The sequence below is a fragment of the Protopterus annectens genome, chromosome 4.part0 (genome assembly GCF_019279795.1).
Source record: "Protopterus annectens isolate FY-2018-M chromosome 4.part0, PAN1.0, whole genome shotgun sequence".
Lineage (NCBI taxonomy): Eukaryota > Metazoa > Chordata > Ceratodontiformes > Protopteridae > Protopterus > Protopterus annectens.
Genome location: NC_056733.1, coordinates 233232685 through 233252593, shown reverse-complemented (window position 1 = coordinate 233252593; position 19909 = coordinate 233232685). Strand labels below are relative to the sequence as shown.

The window sequence follows — 19909 nt, the reverse complement described above, 5'->3', positions numbered from 1 at the left end:
TAAAAAAAGGGAGATGAAAAAAAACCTTTTAACGGGATAACAACAGAAGAAATGGACTCCTAACAAGACCAACAGGAAACTGAAAACATCGGGGGATTTTAGAACATCCCAGAACAAGATGCAGAGACAAGTGAGTTTGAACTAGTAATAAATTTATCCCAGTATGAATTGGGAATGTTTGAAAAATCACTTTTAAATAAAGGGCTTTCCTTTATACCTGCTAGAAGAATGGATTTTACTGACTTCATTCTTGATAAGATTTTTGTCAGGAATATAGCACTAACAATGTTATACAAAATTAACCAAGTTATTGAACATGTTTTGTTTTGGAAACCTAGTGCTTTTGGTACCTTGTATACATCCACTTTTAGAAGCATTTGAACAAAAATGTGAAAGGGATTTTATACATATGTCCATTGAATGAAGGTTTAAATGCAATTATAATTTGAATGAAGATGAACGCGAAGCACATATTCTGTGCAGCAATAATGAAATTGTAATTAGGCCTGCAGATAAGGGTGGGGCTGCTGCTGTTTTAGATAAACAATATTATGAAGAAGTGATGCAAACAATGCTTGATGAGAATGAAACATATTGATTAATAAAATTCTATACAGCTAAACAAGATTATTAATAACATGCATAGCAATTTATATGATTTATTAATGTGTGACATCATTGACTCTGATTTATATAAGTATTTTTTGGTCGAATTACCAACTGTTCCAACATTCAGAGGGCTTCCGAAAGTCCATAAAGACTACCAGAGCCCAAAAATGAGACCACTTGTCTCAAGTAGAGGGTGGTTGACAGAACCACTCTCCAGTTATGTTGAAAAACAACTTAGAGATGGTTCAAATGAGACATACTATAATTAGATACTAAAGATTTTCTTGAAACTTTCTTTGAATTCATGTTTATTCATTGAGTATCTTAACCAGACCACCACTTTTTTGAAATTTGAGGGCAAATGGTCTAGAACAGCTGTTGAGTTTCTAGATGTGTTGATCACTAGAAAAGATAATAGTTTTACAACTTCCCTGTATAGAAAGAGTTGCAGGAAAAAGTCTACTTCATTGTACGAGCATGCTTCCTAGACATACATGTATGTTTATATTTATATATATATATATATATATATCAGAATATGGTTATTAACCAAGGACGGAGAATATCTAAATTAACTAGTGATGATATCAAATGTGAGTCAACTTTGGACATTCTGAGGGATGTATTTATTGCTAGGGGATACCCCAGGAAAGAAAGTGATGTTATAAACGATCCAGTGGTAATAGGGAAAGGAAGGGGAGACCTTACTTTAGGAAAAAGAATGTTAATGAAATTGAATCAACACAAATGATGAGGCATACTTATTTAACCAATGCACACATTAGGCTGAATATAACATTCAAATAATAGGAATATATGTAAGATAATCAACAATAACTGGGCCATTTTAACCACAAACGATTAAATTTGAACTTTGGTTGGTCCTAAACCCAAATATAGTTATCGCATTAGCAAATCATTGAAAAGACTGCTTTGCTATGAAAGAAACAAAGGTAATAAGGTAATGTCGAATAGGCAAGGTACTTACCCATGCAGAAATTGTAATCAATGTTCGTATATGCTGTGTTCTTTTATTTTTATCCATCTTGACAGCAAAAGGACCTACACATTTAGACATTATGCTGACTGTAAGTCTAGAGACCTTGTTTATTTGGCTAGCTGCATGGAATGTATCAACTTCTACATAGGAAAAACAAATAGGACATTGAGAGAGCGAGTGAGAGAGCATGTTTATGCTATAAATCGTGAAGATGAGACCAACGCATTAGCTAAACATGTATTAAATCATGACTTAAGCCAGAAGTTTAGATTCGTGGTGATAGAGTTGATTGAAAGAAATAAGAGGGTAGGAAATATAAAGAACCACACAGAAAAGCAAGAAATAAAATGGATAATAAGAATGCAATCAGACAGAGGAAATGGCTTGAATGATAAGATTTCGATCAAACCATTCCTCAGGGATAGACCATTGAAACATTAAGAAGGAAATGATAGATTGTATTTAGGGATATCGACATTTCTTTATAGCTATGCCTTTTAGAAATATTTTCATATAGACACTTCATATATACATATATTTTATATATATGTAGAAGTTTTCTATGTGCATATTGTATACAGATATATATATATGTTTTTATATTTTGTTCTTGCGGAGGAATTTGATATATATCCTGAATGTTTATAAGTGATTTTAGGTGTAGGTTGAAGTAGGTATACATGAACAGGAAGGTACATTAATAATTTTAAATTAACAGCATTGTATATTTATTTATTTTACGGTAAAATAAAAATTTTTAAATGTATATTAATTATATACATTTTTATATATTTAGATCTGTATAAGTCAGACTGGCTTTTAAATATCTTTATAATGCTCTTTATGTTTTTTATTAATTTTTATATTCGTTATATCTAAGAAAGGCTCTTAGATGCGATATATGTATGTATTTATCACCATCTAGTGGCCAAAACTGACATAAAAATAAATTTTCAGTATGTTTATTTTTGGTGCCTTTTTTGGTATTTAAATGCCTAGATAATGATATTTGCTATATGTCTGATGAAGGGTTTTGATATAACCCGAAAGCGCTTACTATCTTGACTGCTTTATTTCAATAAAGGAATTGCAACTTGAAATTGAGTTCCTGAGCCGTGGTGGTACTGTGGTGATTTGTTTGAAATTTTGAAAATAATCCAGTCTTCAAGTCAGCTAATGTCATTTTTTGTTAATTTATAGGTACTGCACCATCACCGCTTAGGAAAGCTGGTGTTATGAAACTATCGCAGGAGGAGTTAAGTAAGCTGCTAGTCAACCCTGAGGCTCCAGTTATCACCAAGCTGAATAACATGGATGGCAGTGAGAGGCCTTTGTTTCTGGTACACCCTATAGAAGGTTCTATCGTAGCATTCCACAGCCTGACCTCAAAGTTAAGCTTGCCATGTTATGGTCTACAGTGCACCAGAGGTAAGCAGCATTTTGCAGCACTTTAGTTTTCTAAGTGGTGTTGGGGTTATAGTTTGATAGAGAATCATCTGAGCCACCATCAGTAATGCCTGTTCGCAGATGTACCATGTTATAATTTTTTTTTAATGCTTACCATTGGTTCCACACAAGATGAACTCTTGCTGTTTTGTTTGGGACTGGAATGAGGGAATTACTGATGTCTGTCTAGTTTACCTTTTGGTGTGCTGGTTTGCCGATTTCTGCTGAAATGGGAAGTGATTTCCGACACAAAGCTAATGGTTACTGTTACTAGAGAGAAGAGGAATACTCATAATCTTGTTGCTCCATATCCCTATCCCACTGTGAACTGCTGCTGATTGTGGATGATGATGATTTTTATTTTTCCCTGCAGCTGTTCCTCTGGATAGTATTCCGTCTGTGGCCTCCTACTATATCTCTTGCATGAAACAGGTGCAACCTGAAGGTCCTTACCGTATTGCAGGGTACTCCTTTGGTGCTTGTGTAGCTTTCGAGATGTGTTCCCAGCTGCAAGCCTGTCAGGATAGCTCATCAGTGGTGGAAAGCCTCTTCCTCTTTGATGGCTCACATTCCTTTGTGGCTGCATATACACAGGTAATAAGCAACAGTCATAATTTTCAAATGTTTATTGATTTCGCAATATTCCATTGTGCTACTGTCTAATACTTTGAGATATTTTCTAGCTCAACACCAGCAGTTGTTTGGAGGTGCAAATTCTTCTAAACGGTAAACAGATGAACGAAAAGAGTGCCCACGTGTAACAAGTGACATTGTCCATTGTCTAGCACTTTGTTGCAGAAGTTAGACTTAAAACCTGCAGCAAACCTGATTTGTTTGCCTCAGCCTGCATTTGACTGCTCTGTGACTGAGCAAGTCTGATGACCAGACATTTTTCCTGGATGATCACTTGTCGTCTGGACTTGCCCAGTTAACAAATGTAAAGTTTGAGAATGCATGTCAGAGGGTTTGCTTACTGCTGCCCATTTTCGATGTAACCGTGAGATTTTACATGTTATGGCTAGCATTGGATGTAAGACATTAAACAGATGTCACACATTACAGTCTGTATTATGGGGCTCACACACTACAGCCAAAATTAACTACATCTTTTTTTAAAAACAGCTTTATTAATTTTTCACAGTTGAAATAGTAACCTGAGTATGCATGCATTAATAGAACACAAACAGTTGCAACATTTTCCATTTTTGTCATGCAGTGCACATTTTCTTAACGATTTTCATTCACTGCAACATGACGTTGCTCAGTTCCTGCTTTTCCTTAAAGCTCACTCCATCTCCGGAACATTATTCTGCATGCGTGTATTGTTCCCACAAATTTGATTTATCTCTCTAAAATTTGATCCTTTTCTAAAATCATCCTCCAGTTCATTGATTTTTTTACAGTATTCAGTACTGTAGTTAGTTGGTTTAGATTTTGATTTCCATTTTCTAGTAAATACTTTTTTGGCAACTGTAGCATTAAACATAGTAAGGTCTTAAGGCAGTTTAGATCCTGTATTGCAGCTTAAAAGAATCATGTCCTTAGTTACAACCATTTGTTCCCCCAACATTTCGCACAGAAAGTGCTACACTTATCAAATTTACACTCATGTTTCCAAAAAAATGTTCCCACTTTCCTCTCTTCCCCTTCACACCTCTAGTATTTACCATCTATCAGAGGAATAATCTTGTGAAGTCTGCTTAAGGTATTAAAATACCTATGCAGACACTTCTATGCAAAAATCCTTCTGGAATTTACATCATAGTTGGGAGGCTTACAGATGTCTTCCCATTGTGCCTTTGTAAATTATCTTTCCATATTCTTTTCCCAATATATTCCAGTCTCTTTCTAATTGATTTTTATAGTTATGTAATATTGTATATGCCATACTAATTGTACCTTTTATAACAGCAGATGTCCTTCCATTTTACTGTTGCAGTATTCACTACAATAGGGAGCCCTTGCCAAGGGTGGTCAGACGTCCAGTCAGCATACCAAAGCTTTTAAGTTGCTTTAAGGTATACTGTATGCCACACATGTTCCTCGCATAACGTAGGGCATAAAGGTGACGTCCAGACATACCATCCTCAGAACTTCTTTGCCGCCAGTCAAAACACCACCTCTTGATTGTTGGCCTGAATGCTCATTCCATTGCTGGTTCACCTGACTGTTTCAGATAAGTGCCCTGTGGGGTTTTTGTATCTTTTCTTTTAGTTGATGTTTTTCGTGTTTCACTGTTGCAGTCATCACATTTGGGTTATTCCTGCCAGGGTAGCCCTCGGCCAGCCTGAATACCAGAGGCTTAGTATTTCTGCGTTGGTTGCTGTCGCTTGAGGACTGACGTCAGGTCATCAGTAGTATAAAGTAAGGCAGCCAACGCCATTACACCAGTCTTTCTTGCTGTGGAGCCCGAAGCAGAAGCAGTTTGCACGAGTGCCGGTCGGCTGCTACCTGAGTTTCAACTACTGATTTGAAGCTGTAGTCTTCTAAAGCTAAGTACCCCATTGGGGATCCTTTTTTCTTGCACTAACCGATGTCAGAAAAAGTTAACAATTGTCTTGCCTGTGGAAAGCAATAGCACACAGAGACTTTCATTCTTACTGCATCACTTGTTTAGGCCCAGACCACGACGTCCCCCACTGTCGCTTTTGTGCTTTGTTCAACTCCAGAACTATCCATTGTCTGGCCCTTACTGTAACTAGATATTTTTGCTTACAGTCCTTGAACTCCGATATGGTTTCGGTAAGCCATCCGATAGCAGATCTTCCGAAAAAACGTAAAGATAGACCGCACAGGTCCAAACTACCAATGACGCTTCCATTCAGCTAGTCGTCAATTCTCCGGTCCTCAGTGAGGCGCTTTTGCAACCAACCTCTGATGCCCGCTTCTGTGGATTCGCATGCCGCTACCGAGACCCTTTCGGAGTCCAGTATGCCACAAAACCCTTCGACTAAGGATCATGCGGTGGTCTCTACCTTGGATGGGTCCGCAGGCGCCGGCTTCCAAGGAGGTCCTTCGCACTACCAATTCTCAACACAAACCGACGTAGTCTTTCGTGACTACCATTCTTTTGAAAATGACAGTTTCTTAGCCCCAGGGTATGAACCACACCCAAGAAACCGACCCAGTCTCAGGCACCTATTTCCTTGCCTCAGTCTCAAATGCTTAAAATGGCGGAAGACCTTATGTGATCAGGGGAAGCCAACCTTCCCCCTCCCAAAGGAAAAGAGATCCTGTCCCCTGTAGTTTTCTCTGAACAAGAGTCAGATGACTCTGATGGATCTGAATATGAAGACATGCAACCCCTTTTTACTTATGAGGATTCTGATGCAGCAGATTCCATCCCTTTAGCCTCTCCCTCAGAGGATTTTTCCTTTGGGGAAACCCTTCAAACCTTAAGGGAGCATTTCCAATGGGAGAATCGGGACTACCCTCAGTCTAAAAAGAGACACTAGGAATTCTTAGATCTTCCACAGCACAGACCCTTGGCCATCCCCCCAGTCCTGGATGTTGTGGAGGATGTTTTCCTGGAATCCAGCTAGACTCCTGACACCCTCCCTCCTGCACTCCGAACACCAGACTATAGAGTTCCTGACTCTCTCAAATTTCATTTTAAAAAATCCTACTGCTGACCCTGAGGTAATTTCTCAAGGGCCTAAAGGGATTAAAGCAACCTCTGCTAAGAATCCCACCCCCTCAGATAGGGATTCCCGAGCACAAGAAAGATGGGGTAAAAAAGTACACACCTCAGCTTTTCTTGCTATCGGGGCACTAAATTCAATTCCATATGCTAAAATTTCAGCAACATGTCCTGGAACTCCTCAAACAAAAAAAATGGTTTCCTTTCCTGCTTGTGCAGAATCTAGAGTTACAAGAGTTAATGCATTCTGTAACTAAACACACCTTGCACTGTAGTTTTGATGCCCTAGAAGCTTCTTGCAGGGCAGCAGTCACCAGATCACTCATTAGAAGGCATGCATGGCTTAAGGAACAGCCCTTGCCAGACCGTGTCAAGTCTAAATTGTTGGATGCCCCCTTGCACAAATAACTTATTTGGCACTAAGCTAGAAGAGGTCTTAAAAAAGATGGAAGAAAAAGCAAAATCTATGCAGACTGTATTTCATACAGGTCCAGCCACCCAGGTTCAGCAGGCATTGTCCCACCAAGCAGTGGTCCATTCCTGCTCTCACTAAGCCAGTCCAGCCCAGAACCCAGGGAACCAACCCCCCCCCCCAGACAGCAGCCACAGGGAATGCAGAGATCTAAGCAGTGGACTACCTCCACTTCAAAACCAGGGAGTTCTAAGCCACCCCCTTATGGTAAGAACTCACAATGACTCAACTCCACCACCCCCTCCCTCTTGCCTACCTTCTTTTACCCCTAGGCGGAAAACTCTCCTTTCACGCAAGCACCTGGACCACCATTACCAATGACCGCTGGGTTCTCAACATAGTGTCCCAGGGATACAGATTTTCTTTCCACACCCTCCTACCCCAAAAGGGTTCCCAGATCTACCTCCAAACCAGTGGGAAGAAGCTTAAAAGCACATCCTTTCCCTGCTCTCTGAGGGCAGTAGAGCATGTTCCTGCAGAGCAGAGAAGCCAAGGTTTCTACTCCAGACTTTCTGGTACCTCATAAGGAGGGCTCCTGACCACCCACCCCATCCTCGATATGTCTATTCTAAACACCTTCCTGGTCCAAAAATTCAAAATGCTCACTCTCCAGCAGCTGCTACCCATGCTCTCCAAGGATGCTTGGCTAGCCACCCTAGATCTGAAAGAGGCCTACCTCCACATTCCTGTCAGGGAATCATGCAGGAAATATCTTGGTTTCAGGGCAGGATCTTGGCACTTTCAGTTCTCTGTGCTTCCCTTTGGCTTGTATACTGCTCCCAGAGTTTTCACAAAATGTCTGGCTCCAGTCATTGCCTTTTGCAGACAAAGGAATACCCAGATTTACCCATACGTAGACTGCCTAATTCAGGCGGACAGACAGGAAAAGCTGCTCAAGTACCTGGCCTTTGTAAAGTCCCTACTAACCTCCCTAGGATACACAATCAACAAAAAGAAATCCAAACGGGTGTCCACCCAAAGGATTATATTCCTGGGAGCAAGCCTGGACACAGCATCCCAGAAGGCATTCCTTACACCAGAAAAGCAAATTTTCCTGACAGCCTGCTTCTCTCAACTAGCCATCAGAACCCAGCTGTCTACAAGGGAAGATCCTGAAAGCTCTGGGGTTCATGGAATCTTGCATACTACTCATTCCATATGCCAGACTGCATATGAGGAAAATACAATGGTACCTAAAAAGCCTTTGGTGTTAACACTCTCAAGACCTGGAGACTTATACCTATAAATTCCTTGCCTCAGAAAAGATTTTCTTTGGTGGGCAACAGCGTGCTCCCACAAGGGACTACCCTTCTCATCACCCCCTGCAGCCCAGACACTCACCACAGATGCATCAGACTATGCCTGGGGTGCACACCTGGACGGCAGGCGCATGCAGGGCAAATGGAGCCCACAGCAAATCCATCCGCACATCAGCCAAAAAGAGATGGCCATCCAGCATGCCTTGATAGCTTTCAAGCCCCTTCTTTCCCCTGGGGCTTTCCTGATCAAAACTGAACACCGCTGTAATGTGGTACATCAACAAGTAGGGAGGGACTCGCTCCTACTCTGTGCAGGCTAGCCATGACCTTTTGGCGTACAGCCTCTGCCATACAACTCCACCTGTTAACAGAATTCCTACCAGGTTCTCTCAACTCTCTGGCAGACCAATTAAGCAGAAATCGTCTGGACCCACACGAGTGGCAGCTCAACAGAAGAACCCTTCACCCTAATAACTCAGAAATGGGGCACCCCGAAGGTTGACCTTAGCCTCCCACACCAACCATCTGCTTAGCAAATTCTGCACAAATGAGCATCACTGCATGGCTTGGAAAGTGGATGCCCTGTCCTTCCCCTGGGTCAGTCTGTCTATGCCTTTCCTCCACTACCTCTCATCCCCGGGGTACTGCTCAAAATAAAGGAGGAAAAACCAAGTAGGATTCTTATGGCTCCAGATTGGCCTCACCAGCACTGGTACCCCTTGCTGTGCAGCCTGTCCCCACTGCCACTATGGCATCTTCCTCAGATTCCAAACCTCCTGACCCAGAGGGAAGGGGAATTCATGCATCCCCAATTGGACACTCAATTTGGCAGCTTGGCTTATTCCCTAACCCCTGATCAATCTGCCAACCTCAGTAAACCGGTTCTAGATGTTGTATGTGAGGCCGGACTTCCTAGCGCTAGAAAGTCTTATACTGACAAATGAGAAAGGTTCTGCACCTGGATTCAGGCTAAGGGAAGTCAATATGGCACAGGCCCTCCCTCCCATCCTGGATTACTTAGCTGACCTACTACATTGTGGTATCTTTTTCCTCTTTTAAAATTCATACCTCTGCTATCCCTGCTCATTTTCCCACTGAGCAGCCACTTTTCTCACACCCCTTGATCAAACAGTTCCTAAGAGGGGCTAGCAACTTGAGGCCACCCAGAAAGAGCACCAGCCCCAGCTTGGGACCTTAACTTTGTGTTCGAAAAGCTCACCCTGCCCCCCCCCCCTCCTTCGCACCAGCATCTTCTGCAGAGCTAAAATTTCTCTCCTGTAAGACAGCTAGCTTTCCTTCTGGCCATCACTTCAGCCAGAAGAGTCTCCCTAGTTGCAAGCACTCATGGCTGTGGAACCCTTCATCTTCCATGCTGACAGAATATCCCTCAGGACTAACCCACCCTTCATGTCCAAGGTGGTGTCCAGTGTGGCTCTCAACCAGTCCATTCATTTGCCCACCTTTTTTCCTAATCCCCAGAGCAAAGGGGAAAGGATCCTGCACACTCTAGATGTGAACAGACCGCTTTGATTCTGTCTAGACAGGACTAAATCCTTCAGAAAGTCTGATCAGTTGCTGGTTAGCTTTGCTGCAGGGGCAGAAGGCAAAGCCATCTCTAAACCATTTCCAAATGGATAGCACACTGCATCCATTTCTGCTACAAACAGGGCAGGGTTTGCCTCTGCAGTCTTGCAGGGCATCCTAACCAGCCCCTTATTTCCTTGACTGCCTCCACCCATTCCCTCAGCTTTGGGAATCAACCGAAATGTAATGACTGCAACAGTGAAACACGAACAACATAGTATAGTTGTGTACACTTCCCATAAATGTAGATGTTAGTGTATTCACTGTTGCAGTCCTGGTTTCTCTCCCTCCCCATTTTTTTTTCTTCTCTTTCCTTACAAGGGATATATTGGTATTTATGTTCTACTGGTGGGGCTCCTCCACCAGAACCTGGCTCCTGCTTGGGGGCTCCTGACAGGTTAGAGCAAGAAAAAATGATATAAAGTAAGGCAGCTGACTCCATTACACTACTGATGACCTGACATCAAGCGACAGCAACCGATGCAGAAATACTAAGCCTCTGGTATTCTGGACGGCCGAGGGATACCCTGGCAGGGATAACCCAAATGTGATGACTGCAACAGTGAATACACTTAACATCTACATTTATGGTACGTGTACACAACTGTACTTTGCTTGTGGTGGCTCATGTCATCTAAAAAGGGTAAATGCCAGTGTGGGAGACAGATTCCCCATAAAGACCATCAGGAGCAGTGCTTGCTTTGTCTCAGCGCTTCCTACGACCATACATCCTGTTCAGTTTGTCAGGCGTTTGTTCCCAAGACCCTCCATAGTTTGTCGTCTTTGGCCTTGTATTTGGAGAATCAGTGTCTTAAGCTTTTAGCTAAATATGTGATGGAAGGAACTTGGAAGCCATCTGTGAAGAAAGCCAAGAAGTCTAGGCCGAATTCTTCTTCTGTACAGCCCCCTCTGGATGTCTCTCCCAAGGCAAGTGAAAGCCTGGGGGATTGCTTGGCTCCACTGTTGGAGTCTTCTGCTGCAACCGTTTGAGGCTGGAGTCTATCCAGCTTTTAAGCATGTCCTTTAAGGCCTTGCAGACGTCTGCTTTGAATGTTCAGGAGGAACGGTGGCTGACTATTTCTAAGGGGCCTAGGGGTGTTCCTCAAATTTTTGTCAGTGCCAGCTACTACTATTGAATGTTGTCTGGGGTCTGAGCCTTCTAAGTTCTATAAGGTGAACATCCCCTTGAAGAAAAAGCAGAATAAGTATATTTCTCCAGCTCCTACGGAGCCGCGGAGTGGCAGAATTTCACTTGGGGGGGGGGGGGGGTTAATGTTTGATGGATTTGAATCCTCCTCAGGGAGTTTGTTCCAGCTTCCCCTTGGTCATTTACTCCCCTAAAAAGACCCAGAGAACAGGATTCCTCTGAGGAGGAAGTGGATTCATATGTGGAACCTCTCGCTTACTCATCTCAGATTCCCCCTATTTTAGACAATGGGTCTGAGGAAGAGGAATCTACTAGTCCTAACACTCCTTTTGAGGAAATTTCTTTTGGGGACACAATCTCCAGAATGATGGATTTTTTTTTAATTGGGATTGTGCTCAGGTTTCTGAGGTACAGAAGAGGTGTTACGAGCCCCTGCAGATAGATTCTGCCAGACCTTCTACTGTTCCTCTTGATTTGGCTGCTTTGTTGGATGCTTTTCTTAATGCTAAGTCGCCTGATTCCCAGTCCCCTGCCTCTAGAAAACCCAATAGGTTTATTGGATGCCTGAAGACTGTAAATTTCTATATGGGGTGCCCTTCTGCTGACCCTTTGGTGTCTTTGGCTTCTGACAGACCATCTCACTTGCTGCCTTCTGATAAAGATAGCAGAACTATGGAAAGGTTAGGTAAGAAGGTTTATGCCTCTGCTTCCTTGGCTTTTAGGGCTCTCTGTTATCAGTCCTATATATGCAGGTGCATGTTAACTCTTCTTTCCCAGGCTGTCAGGTAATTTCTTATTTCCCAGACCCTTCTTTCCTGTTAGGGACTTCTTCCCAGGCAGCTCATCATTCCATTAAGTGTACTTGTGCAGAAGATGCTGCTTCATCTAGGGCTGCTGTCTTTGAGTCTGTGATGAGTAGATATTCTTGGCTTCAGCTTCAACCTTTACCTGATGATATTGAGGTTAAGTTGATGGATGCTTCTATGGACAATAAACACTTTGGTGAAGCTACTGTTACTTTAAGTTTCTTCAGGATAAGGGAAAGGCTTTGCAGGAACTTCAACATGTTTTTTGTTTCTCCTGTGCCTAAATTTCAGAGAAATTACCTCAGCGAAGCCAGTCTTTCTTCGTAGGCAGTCTTGCCCTCCCCCAAGGTTAAGAAAGGTGGGAAACTGTCTCTTCATGCTAAAGCTAGTCAGACTTCTGTGCCCCAGAAGTCTCCTTTTCCTGATAAACCAGGTGTTGCCTGACTATCTTATTTTCTTTCATCTTAACTTTAAGCATCTATTGCAAGCCCGCCAGTTATTGGACAGCCCACATTCTGCCTCTCAGTAGTCATCAAGGGATTAATGCTTCTGTTTTCTCTTGGTGAGAGAAGGGTAAGTGACATTATTTCCAGGAGACTGCTGATCACCAGAAAGCCTGATAACTGCTTTATAGGTGACAGCTTGGAAGCTGTGCTTGTATTCTGATCTTGGTTGAGAGTAGGAGCAGGGTGCATTGATTCCTGACTGTTTCTGGTTGGAGAGTGTCTGTGCTTAACGTACCCGATTGGTCTGGTTGCTATCTGAGGCATCTACCAGAAAAAGGCTACAAGCCTACAAGACACTTGCATCACATGGGACAAGATTGTGGATCACCAAACAGGCTGTGGCCTGCTTCTCCTCTTGGGATTGGTGCTAACATTTTGCTTCTGGTGAGAGAAGAAGCAAAGGAGTATTGTATCCCAACAGAGTGAAGTTGTGGTGAGACCAGCATTAGTAGTAGCCAGGCAGTAGCCTTTCATGCTTCTCCACTCTTTTCATCATTTTTGATAAGCTAATTTGTTTTCGGTAAGTACTGCTTGATTTGTTTCTGACTTGAGGATATATGTCTAAATATTTCATCCTTAAATTTTCAAGGTCTACGTATTAGTTTCCCCTCATGTTTGGTAGTGCGCTGTACAGACTCGGACACCTTGAGTGACATTTTTCCTGTAAAAGCACAATTGAAATTTTTGCAATATTTAGTTGCACATAGGACAACTAGTTTTCAGTGACAAGCACTGTCCACATAGTTGCAAACCAGATACTCGTGACAGTGATTGATATTCTCACTCCAGCAGTCTAATCAGTAAAAAAAAAGTCTGTTGCCATGGATATGAACTTTCCTTCTGTCTCCATTACCAGCTTGGTGGATATGGGCATCCTGAGGCAATGTAGTAATTGCCTCATGTTTACTGACAACCAGTTAATTCTCAAACTGATATGGTATGTGAGCAATGTATTTACACAACATCACTGGAGGCAAAGCTGTCGCGTAAAAGTACACTAAATGTCTAAGGTTATGCTGGACCCGTCACGCACAATTCAAAGCAGACATATAGAACCACATATACTGAGGCACTTACACATAACCTTCCTAAACCACAAAGACATCCTAGACAAAGTACACAAGAAATATCCTCAGCAGCCCCAAACGCACTATTTCAAAACAAGAGCTGCATCTCATGGAGCTTCTATGCCCATAAGGCAAGTCACCACACAATCCAACATTCTAGTCACTGGAGACTCTATCATGTGAGACACTGATGCCCCTCTCACCGGGCTGAGTAAGGAGAAAGTTAAGGTCAGTTGCTTATCAGGGGCTAGGATCCGCCACATTACGCATGCACTCAGGTCATTGGACCACAATTACCAATATGACTCAGTCATAGTCCATGTGGGAGTAAATGACCTGAGACATACCTCCCTAGACTTTATGAAGAGAGACATCATAGAGCTCTCGGAATGTGTGTCTCGGGCTGCTTTGAGCCTAGCATTGAGCAGCATTTTACCTTCTCCAAGGATGATGTCACAATATGAACAAAGGTTGACTGATTTTAATAATTGGTTTAGTTTCTGGTGTCATTCTAAGGGGGTGCAATATTTGTCAGCATGGAAGGAGATGGTCAACAGACCATGCTGCTTTGCCAATGATAGTCTCTGTCCCCTATAGATTTTTGAATATTAACTAAAACATTGTCTTCCCCCATAGTGTCTTTTTTAGGCAATGCCAAACTGAAAGTACTTCCGACAGTGAATCAAAACCAAGAAAATCTAAAGGTATTACTACTCAATGCTAGGAGCCTAAACAAGAAACTTCCATTCCCTGGAAGCTCTTTACCATAGAGAATGCTGATGTCTCTGTGGTCTCTAAAACATGGTTTAAAGCCACGGGCAGCACACCAACAGTGCAAGGTTATAATGCCTTCCACACATTTAGACTACCTACTTCACAGGCAGGGACTAAAAGTGGAGGTCTCTATTTACATCAAAACTAAATATACTCAAGGCTGGTCAAACAGGACAATGCACTTGAACTGCTCTATGTTCAAATCACCATAGGTAAAGTCCAATACCACTTCCTTGCAAGCTATAGGTCCCCCTGTATGACCCAGGAAACCTGTACCATGTATTTAAACTTATTAGAAAAGCTAACCATCCAACCCAATACCATGTTCATGGGTGACTTTAATTACCCCACTTTTAACTGGGAATCCTATACTACATCAAACATACATGCAGAGATTCTTGGATTTTGTAAACACAAACTCCCTGGACCAGATGGTCAGTACACCAACCAGGGGTACAACCATACTGGATCTGGTCCTCACTAATATGGGAGAGTGCTGCACACCCCGTATTGTAATGCCCTCTCTGGTAAGGTCAGACCACAAAATGATGTCCTTTGAAGTAAAAATAAAACCTGGACCCCCCAGCTAAACCAGGAATATTCAGGAACTATTCTAAGGCTAATCTCCTGTTATTAAGTGAGAACCTGGCAAAATTTCAAGCCCCTATAAACCATGAGAACACTTCTGCATATGCAGAACTGTTCTCAGAAACCCTGTACAAGCATGTTAATAGCTGCAATAGAGGCAGCTGTACCCACTAGGAAGAAGTACAGAACTAACTTAAAAAAAAAAAAAAAAAAAAAGAAAAGCCACCCTTGTGGAATTGCAAAATCATTCGGATGTATTAACAGGAGGAAGAAAATCATAGCAAAAATTAGGAGGTGCAGCACCCAGTAGGATAAAAACACTCTCAACAAACTAAACTCAGAGGACAAATAGTCTGCCAAAGCTAAATTTGAGGTAAGTTTAGCCTCCCAGGCCAAGGACAACCACAAAGCATTTTTTAGCTGTGCCTGCAACCTCCAAAGCAATACACAATTTTGTGCAGAGCTCATTGTAAATGGAGCCACCCCACCTATACTGATCCAGAAGATATAGCAAACCCCCTGGCTGATAAATTCAGCTCCAACTTTACTCCTCTCTCCCTCCCTCCCAACGTTTCCTCAGGAAATTTCATCAAATACAACTCCCCCTACCATCACTAGGGAACAGGTCCTTAATGCTCTGTCTTAGACCAAGAACACTGCATCAATGGGCCCAGACAATATCCCAAATGCCTTCTAAATAGCATGAAACATGACTTATCAGGGTCTCTGGAATTACTATTTAACTGTAGCCTCCAAAAGGCTTCATGCCTCATGAATGGAGAAAAGCAACAGTCATCCGTCTGCACAAAGATGGGCCATCTACAGACCCTTGAAACTACAGACCCACAAGTCTCACTAGTCTTGTATGTAAAGCTATGGAAAGAATTTTCACGGAGATGATCAGTAGAGATGTAGTAAACCTCCAGACACTGGACCCAACCCATATTGGTTTTGTCAAGGGAAGATCATGCCTACTCAATCTGGTGGACTTCTTTGAGAAGGTCACCAAAGCAATGGATGAGGGCAAAATCGTTCACACTGCCTACCTTGACCTGGCCAAGGCATTTGACACAATACCCCATTTGGGCATTGACAAACTCAAGGTTAGGTACAGACCTGTATATCACATGGTGGATGGCCAGCTGGCTCAGACAGGACCCAGGAAGTTAGAATTGGGGAGTCCACCTCTACAAAGAGGTCAGTCACAAGTAGAGTCCCTCAGGAATCAGTCCTTGGTCCGTTCCTTTTTGGCATTTAGTTCTCAGAAGTCGAGGCTTATGTTTGTGGTCTCTGACTAAATTTGCAGATGATTGCAAATTAGGAGCAGTCATTAAATCTCATACTGACACAGATATTCTCCAGGAGAGGCTGACACAGACAAAACAATTGGTGTCAGAGCCATGAACTAAAACAAAATGCCAATAAATGCATAATAGTATATTTTGGAAAGTCATTCATCCCTGGTAACTGTCATATTGACAACACACCCCTTAGAGTTGACCCAGTAGTTGGTGACTTGGGGACAAACACTGATAGTAATCTAGCCTTTGATCATCACGTGTCTACAGTGGTGAGGAAATCATTCTATGTTGTGCAACTTATAAACAAAGGTAAGTCCAGGGAAGCCATTGTTCCACTGTATTCGGTAGTCATCAGACCTATCATTGAGTACAATGGTTTCTTTGCTAATTTCTTTCAACAAATTGCAGTGCCCTCTTGACTATTTTCATAGTTCTTAGAATAATTTCTCCTGTTATAATACTGTTTGGTGGTGGGTGTTAAGGACTTGCATCCAAAATATGCTCTCATTTCTTGAACTCGTTTCCACCAGTTTCGTTATTGTCCCTTTCCACTTTGATACATAGTATTCTGCTTGAGTTATGCATAACTGTGTAGATGTCCTTCCTATGACCACAGTTGCATTCCTGATTAGTGTGATATCCTGCCCAAGGATAACTGTTCATCCTGCCACCATACCAAAGCCGATCTACTTCTTGTCTGTGTACATCCAGTGTATGTCCCAGTTGTGGGAAGACTTTAAGGTGTATAAAGGACGTATGAGCACATGCAGCCTGTGCTTTCTAGCCACAAGGCCAAACACTGATCCTGCATTTCAGCTTATCTGTCAGATGTATGGCCTGTGCCATATCCATTGCTGTGGGCAGATAAGTATCGCTGTTTGGTAACTCTCTCCTGTTTTTGAGTGTGTGTGTGTGTGTGTGTATATGGCCTATTATTATAGGAGTGGTCATACTAAATTCTGTCTCTAGGATCTAGTCACAATTATAACACGCACAGTTTGTCAGTTATTTATTCCAAGACTGTAAGGAGCTATTTATCTTTAAACAATTATGTTGAAGTGCCATAAATTAAAAGAGCATGTGTGGAATAAGATGACTTCCAAAGTTTCCCAATCAGATGTTTCAGTCCCCACCCCTCCTCAGTTTGCTTGCTGTCTTCTGAACTCTGTCACTCAGGTGGCTGGATCTTCAAAGCAACTGCTGTTGGTTTGGTTTTGAGAAGATTCTCGTGGCTTAAAAATTTCTGCCAGGGATCATAATCTTAGTCCAAACGTTTAGACCAGTGGATAGGGATAATCTGTTTAGTCCTGTTGCAGCTGACATTTTCAAAAGTTTGCAGGAGAAGTAAGATTATGCAGGATTTTAACCAGATCTTTTCCCTTGTCTCCAAAATTCAAAGGAACTTTCTTTCCATAGTTTTTCTTTTATAAGGTGCAATAGCCCCAACAAGAGGGAAATATCAAAAAGTTGTTTCAGCAGGGATTTAAAGGCTCAAAATCCTCGTTTCCTAACGAGCCAGTTTTCTGTATAACTGTCCTTCCCTATATTCCAGTTTCACCTTCCCACCTCAACTAGTCCTGCTCTCATCAGATATTTTTCCTTTCCCTTCTAGTTTTGAGAATTGATAACTTCAGACAGCTGAGTGTTCAGCAGCATAGAGAAAGGGATACAAAATCCTAGTTATAAGTAATTCACCACATCACACACGTGCTAGTCCATTGCACCATAGGTACAATTAGTCATAGTGTATATAGGTGTAAATGACTTAAGTACCTCCCCGGACTGTGGCAGAGATATGATGGAGCTCTTAGAATGTGTCCAAGGCAGGTATGAATCTAGCCTTGAGCAGCATTCTACCATCACCAAATATTATCTGCCACAATGTAAACAAAATATTTACTTCAGCAGTTGGTTTAGTTTTTGATGTCATTCAAAGGAAGGTGCAGTGTACATCTGCCTGGGTATTTGTTCCCTTTTACCCTTGGACAACAATTTCTTCCTTTTAATGTAAAACAGGATCCAAGGATGACCAAAGAACTCCAAACTAAATCCATTTTTATTGTACAAAATATAAAGGCATAAGCGCTTTCGTAGCAAAGCTACTTCATCAGATGCAACTTTCTTAAAGACCTATACCCTAAAGTACACCCAATAGACGATGTACATGCACAAGTGTATAGCCTTCTACAAATATAAACCATCTTAAATTAATCTATACAACATAAGTACATACAAACATTTATACAAAAACATGTATATATAAAATATATAAATACATGTACATAAATATACACATATATGCAAAAAAAAAAAAAAATATATATATATATATATATATATATATATATATATATATAAACACTAATGTACATATTTAAACAATGATGGTTCAAGACAAAAGCCAGACTATTTCCAATTTAAAGGTCTGACTTTAAGTTTAGGTCTCAAAGGTATTCTGTCATTCAGGCCATGGCCATAATCACTACGTAATCTAACTATCTACTTAGCTTCTAACTGCTCAGTTTGATTCCGGATATCACCTTTCCTAATATTCTCATATATACGTCCAATTACCATAAACTTAAAGATATGAGATGTATCTGTATCTACAGTGTGTTTAGATAACGCACTAACTGTATTACCTTTACCTATATGGTAATAGTGTACTTTAATCCTGTCTCTAAGCAATCTATCTGTCTTACCAATATAAAATTTCATACAAACTGAGCAGTAAGCCAAATAAACCATATGGGCACTGCTGCATGTCACAGAGACATTGAAACTATACAGTTTATTCTGATCAGGATGATTAAATTTACCTCTACTGTCATTGTATTTACAAACTTGACAATGTCCACATGCAGCAGTGCTTCCTTGGCTCAAATGTATAGGTACACTCCTAGGGTAACATAAACGTTTCTTTAGGGAATTCCTATTTTTATATACAACCCCTGGTCTAGTGTCTACTATAGCTCTCTGTTGTCAGGATACCCCAGTGTTTCTCAATAATTTCCTTATATGCTTCATATCACTCGAATAAAACAAGCACACTTTTAATTTATCATTTTTCTGAACCTGCAGATTATCAGTGTATTTTTTCACTAAAGTAAGTAAAATAAAGTAAAAAAAGTAATAAAATGAAAATAAAAGTAATAAAGTAAAATCCATTTTTTGAGTGAACTTTATGCTTGCACTTGCCTTACCAGCAACTTTGTTATAATATTGTTGGGACAGAGCATGTCAAACGAAGCACTTACCTTCCAGGCAGGTAAGAAGACTTCAGTATCCACACACAACCTGTTGAGATGGTTGGCTAAGTGTATTGTCTTTCGTTGAGGTTGGAATCACTGGTGAGGAAACGTTCCCATGGATAATGGCCACTACCACATCTTTTAAGAATGTGTCATATCTGGGCATTTGTCAGGCAGTATTGAGGACTGTTGTCCATACTTTCTTCAGATACTCCATAGACGTCCAGTCCAAGCACATGGTGTTTCCCACTGCCATTCAGCAGGGCTTTATTATAGCACTTGTACTCTCCTGGGAGTAAGTAATACATCTGTGATCTCTAAGGATCACAGTAAATATATGCACAAACTAAATATAACAGTACATGTTCAAGTAGGAGATCACAGCTGCAGTGGTGGTACGCACCCACTGGACTATCCACTAGATAAATACAGTTTCAGTAGAGCCCCAGCAGTCCTGGA

The 19909-nt window shown here is 41.5% G+C and overlaps 1 protein-coding gene across 1 annotated transcript in view; it reads left to right on the top strand.

Moving 5' to 3' along the window:
- The window catches only part of FASN (fatty acid synthase), a 1281817-nt gene that overhangs the window by 1225840 nt on the left and 36068 nt on the right, over nucleotides 1–19909 (top strand). The window contains exons 39-40 of the mRNA XM_044068230.1: nucleotides 2810–3037; nucleotides 3429–3649. Of these exons, the coding sequence (XP_043924165.1) occupies nucleotides 2810–3037; nucleotides 3429–3649 (449 nt within the window). The remainder of the gene's footprint in view (nucleotides 1–2809; nucleotides 3038–3428; nucleotides 3650–19909) is intronic.